The sequence below is a fragment of the Nyctibius grandis genome, chromosome Z (genome assembly GCF_013368605.1).
Source record: "Nyctibius grandis isolate bNycGra1 chromosome Z, bNycGra1.pri, whole genome shotgun sequence".
Classification (NCBI taxonomy): domain Eukaryota; kingdom Metazoa; phylum Chordata; class Aves; order Nyctibiiformes; family Nyctibiidae; genus Nyctibius; species Nyctibius grandis.
In genome coordinates this window covers 54,909,957-54,923,047 of record NC_090695.1, presented here as the reverse complement: position 1 = coordinate 54,923,047, position 13,091 = coordinate 54,909,957, and the positions used below count along the sequence as shown (strand labels likewise).

Below are 13,091 nucleotides of genomic sequence, written 5' to 3'. Positions count from 1 at the left end.
CAGGTGAGCACCAGGCAATTGCTAAAGCAGCTGCTTTTGGATGAGTGTTCTGTAAACAGTGGGTGGAGGGCTGACTGAATGCAGCCCCCTTGCTCCATGCTGGCCACCCTGTGCCTTGCCTTCCCTCTCTCTACTGGCCGCCCTGTGCCTTGCCTTCCCTCTCTCTACTGCACTCTTATACATTCCCCCTAGAGGCAAGGGTGCGGGTGACTGGAAATGTGAAAAGTCACCTGATAGGATGCTGCCCGGCTCCCTTTTCCCTGCACAGCATAAGCTCTCCTCGCCTGGTGATAGTGGAAGTAACTCTGCAGGGCTTTGCTCTGCTCAGCAGACTGCAGAGTTTGCTGCAAAACTGAAATCCGTCTTTGTACCGCCTACTTACCGTCCAGGGGGCTTGCATGTCTACTTGCCTTCTGTTTCTTTCCCCAAACCTCCTTTTCAAAAGGAAGCTCTATTCTGCTGCTAGCAATGCATCCTGAGAGGTGGCTATGTTGGTGTTACCCTGCTTTCTGTGTGTGGGCATTCGTGTTCACATCCTTGATTAAAGGTAGGCTCTCTTTGATACTAGTCTCTAAAATATTTTCTGGTCACTGTCTCTGCTTCTGTTTTCTTGGAATGAATTCAATGTAAAGCTTCTGCCAGCTATTCCTAACCTGAAATCTGTAACATTTCAACAGTATTTTAAGAGAGCTAAAGCAATACTGGTTTTCACACATAAAACTCTTCATTTGGGTTTGGTAACTAATTGAGGATCTGTTTCTAGCAAAGAATGAAAATGAAAGAGTAGTTCTAGTAATTTTCACTTGGTGCTTGTATTTTGCAATTGCTTAAATAATGCAGGCTAAAGTTGTGCATGTTCGGTACTCACACCTTCAAAAGCAAGAACTCAATATATTTTTGTTCACTGTTGTTTGTGATCTGCGGTTAAATATGCTGGAGTGATCTCCATGCACAACTCACTGAGGTTCAGCAGGATTTCTGCTTTTAAGTCACTACATCTTTTTTGAAAGTCTCATTTCTTCTGATGACCAAGACACGTATGAATTACAGTTGCTTGTGTTAGCAAGGCATAAGGCATTGTCTTAAAGTGTCACCAATGGGATAAGAATCTGTAACTGAAGTATAAAAATGAAAGGCCTAAATACTTGTGTGTTTCTGTTACTTTATTTTAAAGCATGTGTCTGTTAACAAGCCAGTAGGAAAATTTCAAATGAAACATGATTTTAGACTCACTGGCTTTAGTTAGGAGACTTTGCTAAGAAACTCATGTTCCCACAGTAGGGTACTTCTAGTCAGAGTGAGATGGATGATGAGGAGGAAATCTGAAAAGGAAATTGCAATTTCCTTTTTGAATGGCACAATGCATGATATACAAACACCCAAACATTGCTGACATTCATGTATCTTCTCTGAATGCTGCTAAAAGGATAAAACAAAACATCAAGTCATGGAAGCTTTACTAGAATTTTCCTTCCATACATGTAAGTCACCCATAACCAACATTTCAGCTTTTAATTGTGATAATCCCCTGAATATGAGCATGCTTTGTTTCACCTTAGAGGCAGAAATGTCATTTTTTTCAAAAATGGGGGAAGAATGGCCTAAGCATGAAAACAGTGCTGTGTGCTGAGACTAAGCATCTCCATGTAGGACATCTGTGCAACCACAGGCCCTTGTGTTCATTGAAGGAAATATAAATGCAAATTTATGTCCTATACTGTGCCAGAGACCACACTGCCTGACACAAACCCCTTCTTTAAGATTTTTGCAGTCATAAAGGCTTATCATGATAGCTTTCCTGATGTGTTCTACTGCAGTCTGGGACTAACACAAAAACTTACAACCATGTATCTGAAAAACTAATTTTTCCTCAGTTGTATCAGTAGTATCTTTGGCATCATCATACAGCTTTGATAACACAGCTGTGCTCAATATGAGGAGCAAGTTCTAAATCTTTTTCTTATAAAGTACTTTGAATTTATGTGCTGAATTATAGTAGTGCATTGAAATAGCAAAGTCATTCAAGAAAAGTATTTTTCTGAGCTGATGTCACCAGAGTCCACATGATTTAATCTTTCCTTTTGAAATCAAAGTCTGTAGCCTTTAGCACTGTGAAAATAACTATTTCAGGTTTGGGCTGTATGTAACAGATTAAGAACATTCTTCTTGGCTCTGTAGTGAGTCAGTTCAGTGCCTGTCATGTACCTTATTCCTGCTAAGCCATCCGGTCTGTCCTGCATTGACTGAGGGTTACAGCTGTGATCTGACTGTTCCCAGAGAATGGCTCTGTATTACAAAGGTGCATGCTATTCTATAAGAAATTCTAATGTTTCCACTTTTTTTTCTCATAGAACTTAACAAATGAGCTTCCTTCAGAGCAAAAACTGTGCTTTCTGAAGAGCTGAAACAGCAAACATGAAGATAAAATGTAGTCATAGTTTTTAAGACTAGGAGGCATCATTATAATAACCTAATCAGAATGCCTGACGTAGATTTTTATCCAGTAGTTGCAGCCTCAAGCTTTTAATATCTGAGTCAGTAGCTATCCTTTTCATAAACTCTCAGTTTTACCATCAAAAGTCCCAAAGATGAAATCCACCACATTTATACTTTTTCTGCTTCACGCCACCTTATTCTACTTTGGTCTGATATCAAGGTGGGCCAAATGGAGGCCCATGGGCTAGATCCAGCTTAGGAGACATTTCTGTTCAGGCCACTGCCTTACACTTTAAGGATACAGGGAGCAGTGGGCAATGTCCTGCAGGAGAATGCTTTCAAATGGCAGCATGCTGGCAGCCCTCTTCTCTCTGTGCTCCTGTGTCTTGATACATGGTCGCAAGCACAAGATTCAGAAATATAGCATGGACTAGTATGTTATCCAGCACCTTCTTTCCCTCTTCCTTACCTCTGACACAGCTCTTCTTTATCTTTACCAACACAGATACCACAGCCTGTGAATCAGAGGAACGGTTATTTCACAAACTCTTCTCCCAGTACAACCAGTTCATCAGGCCAGTGGAAAATGTGTCTGATCCTGTCACAGTGTATTTTGAAGTAGCCATTACCCAGCTTACAAATGTGGTAAGACTCATCACAAAATGCTGCTGAGATTTGGGGATGGTTGCAAATGGCTAAAGCAGCAGATGTAATTGTGATGGCTGAACCTACAGCTCTCATAGCTAACATTGTCATGTGTGCATATGTGTACAAGCTGAGACCTTTGCTGTTCTTTCTGTCAGCCGAGTCGCTCCAGTTGCTCAAACAAGCGGTTCAAACTATACAGATTCATTTGCTTATTTTGTAGCGTCAAATCCCTCAACTCCAGGCAGCAGCCTCGGGTAACCAGAGCAGCAGTACCAGATGTTCAAGTCTCCTCTCCACAGGGCTAGCCCACTCCAGAGACACCTGCTTGTGTCCACCTTGTGTAGCATGTGGCCTAGTTCTCCTGTGGGGCCAGTGTTGTCATTTCCCAATGGTACTGAGAGAGAAATTTTTTTTTTTTTGCATGCTTTTTCAGTTGTTTGTTTCAAAATAACATAAGAGACACGCAGCTTGCAGAGCAGTGTTTTAAAGCGTGGAGCTGGGGATGAACGCTGTGTGTTCTGGGGTGCACTGTACACAAGGGTGAGTGTGTCTGAGGTGGCAGACCCGGTGGGCAGGGCAGATGGGCTGTGGAAGAAGTAAAACCTGACCTTAACCCTTGCTGAATTCTGCTCTGTGAAGCAAATTATCCACAGAACGGAGGCTGAGTTTTGATTCTGAGGTACCTAGCTGAGTCCGTAATGAAGTGACAGGCAAACAGGGAGGAGCAACATTCAGCAGACGCCAGGGAGCTGAGTTGTCTTAGAGTATAAATGAAGGCATTGTAAACCCTCATGGTGAAGGCAGTTGTCACCTTTTGGAGTTCCATTGCCTAAGTATTTTGTTTCCATGTTACAGGTATCTTGGCAGGTTTCAGCAGTTCTGTCTCACATTGCAGCCCCTGGCTCCCAGTGCTGTCTTTGGAGAAAAAAAGGAACATAAGTGAATCAGTTGGATTTTCTCAAGAAAGAGTCATGATTTTTACAAGAACTTAGATAGTTTAACCCATAGACAGGAACCCTTCAGGCCTTTCAAAATTATCTTTGTGCTTAATCTTCAGTACACAATGTTGAAAATTAATCTACAACATTTTCTACCTTTGGTGTGTAAATATCTTAATTTTTTGAGTCCATATGCTTAAAAACTAAGAACTACCCAAAGCAATATTCTTGCAGATATTTTCATTGTGAATGTCAGCCTGCATGCATAAATATATGTCATATGAGTCTTTCCAAATACTTTTAGGCTGAAGGCTCAGTAGAACAGGATCCAACCTCTTATTTTTCTGTCTCTTGCAGCACTTTCCTGATTCATCACTGATTGGCAATAACAATAATTGACTGTAAAAAGAAGGTCTCAGTACAATAGTGACCTAATTTAGTGCTGGTTTAGTGCATTTGCTCAGAAATGCTCAGGTTTGCACAGAAATGCGAGAACGTTGTGGTACAGATGCCATTTTCCTTGAACCTTGACCAGTACTGTACTGTGTAAAGAGAGCTTTTTTTAATGCTGAATCCAAGAAAACACATAGCCACCAGCGGAACCTTATTCCTCTGGTACTGGTCAGAGCAATTTTAAGTTTTGTGTTCTCCAGGTACTCAGGCCCCTGGCACAACAGTGCAGCTCTTTATATGTCTGATATTTGTGCGGCATAATTTTTCATCAGAGCTTTAAAAATTTTTCAGCTGAGCTGCACATGACTGCACAATTTGTAAGCTCCCCCGGTATCACTTAACGTGGAATTCTAGTTTCCATTTTTATCACAATAGATTTGTGGCCACCTCAGGATACTGTAACTGATTTATGGAGTGAAGATGTGCATGCTTGTGTTTCTTTCTAGGATGAAGTCAATCAGATTATGGAAACAAATTTGTGGCTAAGACACGTAAGTGACCGCATTGCCTTTCTCATGCATTTTGCGCTGATATGATGAAATGTGTGTTACCTTGTAAGCTACATTTATAGAATAGGTGCTTATTTTGTAACAAGGATTTTAAAGATACCAATAAGGAGAAGTTCACTTAACCAAAGCCACATTTGAAAAATTAATTTCTTTATTCTTATTTCCAATTAATTTCTTTATTCTTATTTCCAAGAAGTTACATCTCCCATCTTTCCTGTGTGGTATACTCTCCTCCAACTTCATGGTCATTGGTTTATCTGGTAAATCTAGCTGGATGTACCCATTAAAGAGTGTTTAAATATGCAGCTCTGCTGTCCTAGGTCATCCCATATTGAAGATTCCAACCAAAACGTTTATTAGCAAAATGAACGTGACTCCATTTTTCCTGATGGTTTTAGCATCTATACATAGACAAAGATCCTTAGAGGACCTGAACTGCTGAGAAAAACAAGCCAGCTTCCACCAAAACCAGTTTCCTTCAGGCACTGATTGTGTCCACACAAAGCTTTCTGTGAAAGTTAACTGTACTTATGATAAGGATCTTCAGGGTAAGCTGTGAGACCATGGAGCATGGCCCCATGACAGGGCACTAGACCAATGCAAGAGAGCTGCTGGGCATCCCTCACTGCCCCTGACTTGCCAATTTGGTACTCCTGTAGAACCAATAATGTCCCGGGCAGCAACTGCCCGTTGGTGTGCATACGTACCTCCTTTCTCATTAGGGTGCTGGTCTCCTTTGATGCTGGCTGCCTTTAGCGTGCTGGGTGCACTCTCATGGCAGCAGCAGCAAGGCCTGTATTTTCTATCTGCAGTGGGGAGGTAACCTTGCACAGGTAAGGGTCTGTACTGGTGTAGCAAGACAGAGGAGACATCTCAGCACGTCAGCAATGGATAACAATTAACATCCCATCCCCCCACAAAGGAGGGAGTAGCAAATCAGTGTGAGCAATATTCATGTATGTCCAGTGTTTCTCGAGATCATGGCCTTGGCGTCTTTCATACCATTGTCCCCTTCTACACGTGCTGCACTTTCAGGCTTTCTCATAGCCTGTCATTTTACAGGAAGATCTGAGAAGCAGATATTTGCTGATAATACAAGTTTTTAAAATTCTTGCCTGTTCTTCTTTCAGATTTGGAATGACTACAAATTGCGGTGGGATCCTAGAGAATATGATGGCATTGAATTTGTTCGGGTACCAGCAGATAAAATTTGGAAACCAGATATTGTCTTATATAATAAGTATGATGAACACTTTTCCATTTTACCCTTTCTCTCAAAAGCATACTCTCGCAGTGTCCATGAAAGATGTTTTACTTCCATGGTAATTTTATTTTTTTTGCCTCATTTGTCTTTCTAGTGCTGTGGGAGATTTTCAAGTTGAGGGCAAGACCAAAGCCCTGCTTCGCTATGATGGAATGATCACCTGGACCCCACCAGCTATTTTTAAGAGCTCCTGTCCTATGGATATTACCTTTTTCCCATTTGATCATCAGAACTGTTCACTGAAATTTGGCTCGTGGACCTATGACAAAGCCAAAATTGATCTTCTGGTCATTGGGTCCAAAGTAGATATGAATGACTTTTGGGAAAATAGTGAATGGGAAATAGTTGATGCTTCTGGCTACAAACATGACATCAAATATAACTGCTGTGAAGAGATCTACACAGACATAACGTATTCCTTTTATATTCGAAGGTTGCCAATGTTTTACACCATAAACCTGATCATTCCGTGTCTCTTCATCTCATTCCTGACTGTGTTAGTTTTTTACTTGCCATCTGACTGTGGTGAGAAAGTGACTCTTTGCATCTCTGTGCTGCTTTCTTTGACTGTATTTTTACTGGTGATCACAGAAACAATCCCATCTACCTCCTTAGTAATTCCCCTTGTAGGTGAATATTTACTCTTCACTATGATATTTGTGACTCTGTCAATTGTCATCACAGTGTTTGTCCTGAATATACATTACAGGACTCCAACCACACACACAATGCCCAAATGGGTAAAAACCGTCTTTCTTAGCCTGCTCCCCAGAGTCCTGTTGATGCAGAGGCCACTTGAACGGCAGAAAAAAAACATCTTGAGAAAAAACAAGAAAGGATCAGCCAATACATCAAGCAAGTCAAAGCACAGCAAACACAAAGATACCAAATTACACAAGGAGCAGCAGTGCAGTCACTGTGATAAGGCAACTGAACTCACTACAACCAAAAGAAGACGACTGACCCATCAGTCACTGAAATGGATGGCAGAGCACATGGAGTACTCCCCAGAAGTGAAGGATGTCATTAGCAGTGTTCAGTTCATCGCAGAGAATATGCGGGCTCAAAATGAAACCAAAGAGGTAAGGGAGGTAACCACTCAGCTGGGCATGGGAACACACTTCCAGCACTGTACAAGAGAACAGCAAGTGAAAACATGATCTAGGAGGACAGCCCAGAGGAACTGGAGTTGTTTGGTCTAGCGGAGAAAATTTTGAGGCCTGTGAGTGGGTCAAAGTTTCTTACAGAAAGGGAGGAGATAAATCATCCATTGGGGGTGGAACAAGGAAACTGATCTTATCTGTTCTTTGTCTATCCCCAGTGGATAATTTAAGCAGCAAGACAGGTTTAGATTAGACATGAGGCTCACCCTTCAAAGGAAAAGAAGCATCAGCCTGTTGCGGCCATGAGGAATGAACTTTGATCAGTGGTGGTTCAGGCAGAGTTGATCCTGCCATGGGGCAGGGGATAGACTAGATGGGACCTTTCAAGGTCTCTTCCAACCCTACTTCTGTAGGTCCTCAGAAGCAACCCTCTTCCACTGCTCACCAACTGCTCAGCCCTGGTAAGCAGTGACATCTCAATACTAAGCATGCTATTTGCCAAGCAGGGTGCTTTTCTGTGTTAGTCATGGAACACACAAATTTGGGAACTGCTTTTTAAAGAACAGGCCTTGTCTAGCAGCACAGTAGTTGATCTGGAGAAGAGCTATTCTCAGCCAGTGATAAATCTGGTAAAGATGTTCCTTTCAGAATGCTGTTGTCTGTACTTTGTTTCAGTCTGGTGTGTTCTGATTTTTTACAGTGATTTGACTAATTGTGGCTTCAGCAACACAGTATTTTCAGCCATGACAAACATACATTGAAATAAAAGTTGAGTTTTGGGGGAAGACAGCTGAATAAAAACAGACAACAGATGAATAAAGACAGATTAAAAAAGAGAGAAGGGTTTAAAAATTATACGTGGCATTTGAACTAACCGATTTGCTTGTGTGAGCTTATAAATCTTCCATCCCAACTGCTGTTGCTGTCATAGAAAATGGTGCACGTTGGAATTTAGAGAATTCTGGGGCCACGTCCTCAGGTGTAAACACAAGCAACTAAAAGCAGCTCCCAAGAAAGATTATCTGACATCCCCCCACACCCAGGGCTCACATGGAATAGGAATTCTCTGACGCTTCAAGATGTTTTAAAAAAGTGTTTAGAAGCTAATGGAACATTTATCTTTGATCTGTCATCTCATGTTTTCTTTTGGTTTTGAAGTTTTTTAGATGCTCTATGATGGCAAAATCCATTTCAAAATTAAATACTCCTGTATTTGAATTGAAAAACACAAATACTTTGTGAGGGAAATATTGACAGGTATTATTTCTATCAGAATATTTTGTTGAAATCAGCACAAATTCACGCAACTTCTGTGCAAGCCAAAAATTACTTTTTTTCCCCCTTTTTATGTCCTGCAGAAGAAGTTTTATCTGAAAACAAAGTCCATAACTTTCTGAATAAAGGGCTACAGTTAAGGCCTGGTGACTGAATTCGTAGGATGAGTAATACATGCCAGCCCACAGCAAAAGACAGGAATCTATCAGCACAGAGGAGGATGGAGATTGAGCTGAACCTTGCTTAGTACCTATGATCTTGAAGTTTTGCTTGATCCCAACATTTTAGCCCTGCTCTCACTGCCACTCCAGCTGCATAAAACATACACATGTACCATGTTCAGCTGATTTCTCTGATGCACAACAAAAAAGAAGAGGCTTTCCATGAAGCAGTCTGAATAACATGCCACCTTGATTATCATAGAATCATAGAATGGTTTGGGTTGGAAGGGGCCTTAAAGGTCATCTAGTTCCAGCCCTATACAGTTCATGATAAGTCTCCCATTGCCAGTTTCGCTGATTTGCATTTCACAGATCTCTCCTGCCACATGAAATTGTATCCTTAGTCTGGTGTTGTGTCATCAGCTCTGTATCTTACCTTTCAAAACATAATAGGAATGGGAAGCAGGATTTTTCATTTGGGAAAAATCCTCTCTTTAGGGGAAAAAGGGGGTTTGTTCTCAGGCAAGCACTGAGGAAATGATTCTGCAGGCTGCTTCTGCTTCAGCCAGACATACAAAACCGTATGGGTGATATCATGCACTAGTCCTGTATAAATAAAAGCCCTTTAAAAATTGTGGCAACATTTACAGCATCTGGAGTTCTTGCTGCATCGTCTTTCACAAGCCTCTTGGAGAAAAACATCAAGAAACTGGGAAAACAAGTGGAAGATCTCTCAGGAGAGAGCTCTTAACCACACACTAGTTTTGTACGAGTCAGTGTTCTGATGCAGTGGTCCTTGTATGTATCACAGAATCACAGAATGTTAGGGATTGGAAGGGACCTCGAAAGATCATCTAGTCCAATCCCCCTGCCGGGGCAGGATTGCCTAGACCATATCACACAGGAACGCGTCCAGGCGGTTTTTGAATGTCTCCAGAGAAGGAGACTCCACAACCTCTCTGGGCAGCCTGTTCCAGTGTTCAGTCACCCTTACAGTAAAGAAGTTTTTCCTCAAATTTAAGTGGAACCTCCTGTGTTCCAGCTTGCACCCATTGCCCCTAGTCCTGTCAAGGGATGTCACTGAGAAGAGCCTGGCTCCATCCTCTTGACACTTGCCCTTTACATATTTATAAACATTAATGAGGTCACCCCTCAGTCTCCTCTTCTCCAAGCTAAAGAGACCCAGCTCCCTCAGCCTCTCCTCATAAGGAGATGTTCCACTCCCTTAATCATCTTCGTGGCTCTGCGCTGGACTCTCTCTAGCAGTTCCCTGTCCTTCTTGAACTGAGGGGCCCAGAACTGGACACAACACTCCAGATGCGGCCTCACCAGGGCAGAGTAGAGGGGGAGGAGAACCTCTCTCGACCTGCTGACCACACCCCTTCTAATACACCCCAGGATGCCATTGGCCTTCTTGGCCACAAGGGCACACTGCTGGCTCATGGTCATTCTGTTGTCCACTAGGACCCCCAGGTCCCTTTCCCCTACGCTGCTCTCCAACAGCTCTGTCCCCAACTTGTACTGGTACATGGGGTTGTTCTTGCCCAGATGCAGGACTCTACACTTGCCCTTGTTATATTTCATTAAATTTCTCCCCGCCCAACTCTCCAGCCTGTCCAGGTCTCTCTGAATGGCTGCGCAGCCTTCCGGCATCTCAGCCACTCCTCCCAGTTTTGTGTCATCAGCGAACTTGCTGACAGCGCACTCTAATCCCTCATCCAAGTCATTAATGAATATATTGAATAGAACTGGTCCCAGAACCGACCCTTGCGGAACTCTGCTAGACACAGACCTCCAACTGGACTCTGTCCCGCTGACCACTACTCTCTGGCTTCTTTCCTTCAGCCAGTTCACAATCCACCTCACTACCCGATCATCCAGACCACACTTCCCCAGTTTAGCTGCGAGGATGCTGTGGGAGACCGTGTCAAACGCTTTACTGAAATCGAGATAGACCACATCCACAGCTTTACCATCATCTATCCACCGGGTAACATCCTCATAAAAGGCTATCAAGTTGGTTGAGCAAGACTTCCCGTTGGTGAAGCCATGCTGAGTGCCCCTAATGATCCCCCTATCCTTGATGTGCCTAGAGACAGCACCAAGAACAAGTTGCTCCATCACCTTTCCGGGGATGGAGGTGAGGCTGACCGGTCTATAGTTACCCGGGTCCTCCTTCTTGCCCTTTTTGAAGACTGGAGTGACATTCGCTTTCCTCCAGTCCTCAGGCACCTCTCCCGTTGCCCACGACTTAGCAAAGATGATGGAGAGTGGCCTAGCAATGACTTCCGCCAGCTCCCTCAGCACCCGCGGGTGCATCCCATCAGGGCCCATGGATTTATGGACGTCCAGGTTGCTTAATTGGTCCCTGACCCAGCCCTCATCAACCAAGACAGATTCCTCCTCTATCCTGACTTCTTCTGAGGCCTCAGGGGTCCGGGGCTCCTCAGGACAGCCTCCAACAGTATAGACAGAGGCAAAGAAGGCATTCAGTAACTCCGCCTTCTTTTTATCCTCTGTCTCCAGGACCCCCACCTCATTCATCAGTGGGCCTACATTGCCTCTAGTGTTGGCTTTACCTGCAATGTATTTGAAGAAGCCCTTTCTGTTGTCCTTGACCTCTCTTGCAAGGTTTAATTCCAAGGAGGCCTTAACTTTCCTAGTTGCCTCCCTACATCCTCTGACAACAGACTTATATTCCTCCCAAGTGGCCAGCCCCTCCTTCCATGATCTGTACACCCTCTTCTTCCACTTGAGTTTGCCCAGCAGTTCCCTGTTCAACCATGCAGGTCTCCTGGTACCCTTCCTTGACTTCCTACCTGTTGGGATGCTCTGATCTTGAGCTCGGAAGAAGCAGTCCTTGAATGCTAACCAACTATCTTGGGCCCCCTTACCTTCTAGTACCCTGTCCCATGGGATTTCCCCTAGCAATTGCTTGAAAAGGCCAAAGTTGGCCCTCCTGAAGTTCAGGGTTGTGATTCTGCTAGCTATTCTGTTCCTGCCACATGAGATCCTGAACTCTACCATCTCATGGTCACTACAACCAAGGCTGCCCTCAACCTTCACCTCTTCAACCAGACCCTCCTTGTTAGTGAGGATCAGATCCAGCAGCGCTCTTCTCCTAGTTGGCTCATCCACCATTTGCATCAGAAAGTTATCATCAACCCACTGGAGGAACCTCCTGGACTGGGGATGGCTGGCTGAGTAGGCCTCCCAGCAAATATCAGGGTAGTTGAAATCCCCCATGACAACCAGGCCCTGTAATTGCGAGACTGCTCTCAGCTGCCTGTAGAAGGCCTCATCACACTCCTCATCCTGATCCGGTGGCCTGTAATAGACACCCACAACAGTATCACCCCTGCCAGCCTGCCCCTTAATTCGCACCCACAAACTCTCAACTCGCTCCTGATCCGCCTCTGGACAGAACTCAATACATTCTAGCTGCTCACTCACATAAAGAGCAACTCCACCACCTCTCCTTAGCGGCCTGTCTTTCCTGAACAGGACATAGCCATCCATTACCACGTAGCATGTAACCATGTAGGTACAGTTTAAAGGACAGCAGCTTCATTGAATGTGGTTCTAAGGTGTATCTCTCAGACATAAAAAAATTCACTCTGGCCTGGTTCACACATGACACTGTGGTTTGCTCAGTCAGGGCCCTTACTTTGCTATAGTCCATGTGTCCAGCTATCCAGTTTGCTGAAATCAATGGGGCTTGATTGGAGTGACAGTGTGGCAAATCAGGCCAGAATAGCAAACTGTCTCTTGTGTGAACTGTCAGGATAAATCCTTAGACAGGGTCTAGTGATGTGCAGCTATGGTGATTCTGCCTGCTGTTAAGCCACCCCACTCTGCACCCACCACATGATCAGGTCCTATTTGTTAGTGTCAGCATCACGGACATAGCTTGCCAACAGACTTGAATATTTAGAAAAATTCAGCAGACTAGGACAGTGTTGAATGTTCCCAGCCAAAAGTGATAAATACTATTAGAAAATCAGCTCACTCTAAAGCCACTTGAAAATTGCTGCAACTATAAGCATGACAAGCAGCATTATTGGCTGCATATATGTTCTGCCTCACATGCAAAAGCACAAGGGACATTTCTACTACAGAATGTCAACTCACAATTGCATGTTACATTACATGTAGTTTATCCTTTTTTTTTTCTCTTGCAGGTGGAAGATGATTGGAAATACGTAGCTATGGTGATAGACAGAGTATTTCTCTGGGTATTTATAATCCTTTGTGTGTTTGGGACTGCAGGGCTCTTTATCCAGCCGCTAATAGCAGATACATAA

General features: G+C 43.6%; 1 protein-coding gene across 1 annotated transcript; it reads left to right on the top strand.

Moving 5' to 3' along the window:
- Positions 1-238: 238 nt before the first annotated feature.
- On the top strand, positions 239-13,091 carry CHRNA6 (cholinergic receptor nicotinic alpha 6 subunit). The gene is made up of 6 exons (XM_068424027.1): positions 239-547; positions 2,942-3,081; positions 4,922-4,966; positions 6,115-6,224; positions 6,343-7,330; positions 12,969-13,091. The coding sequence occupies exons 1-6, from the start codon at positions 469-471 to the stop codon at positions 13,089-13,091; spliced, it is 1,485 nt and encodes a 494-aa protein (XP_068280128.1). The 5' UTR covers positions 239-468.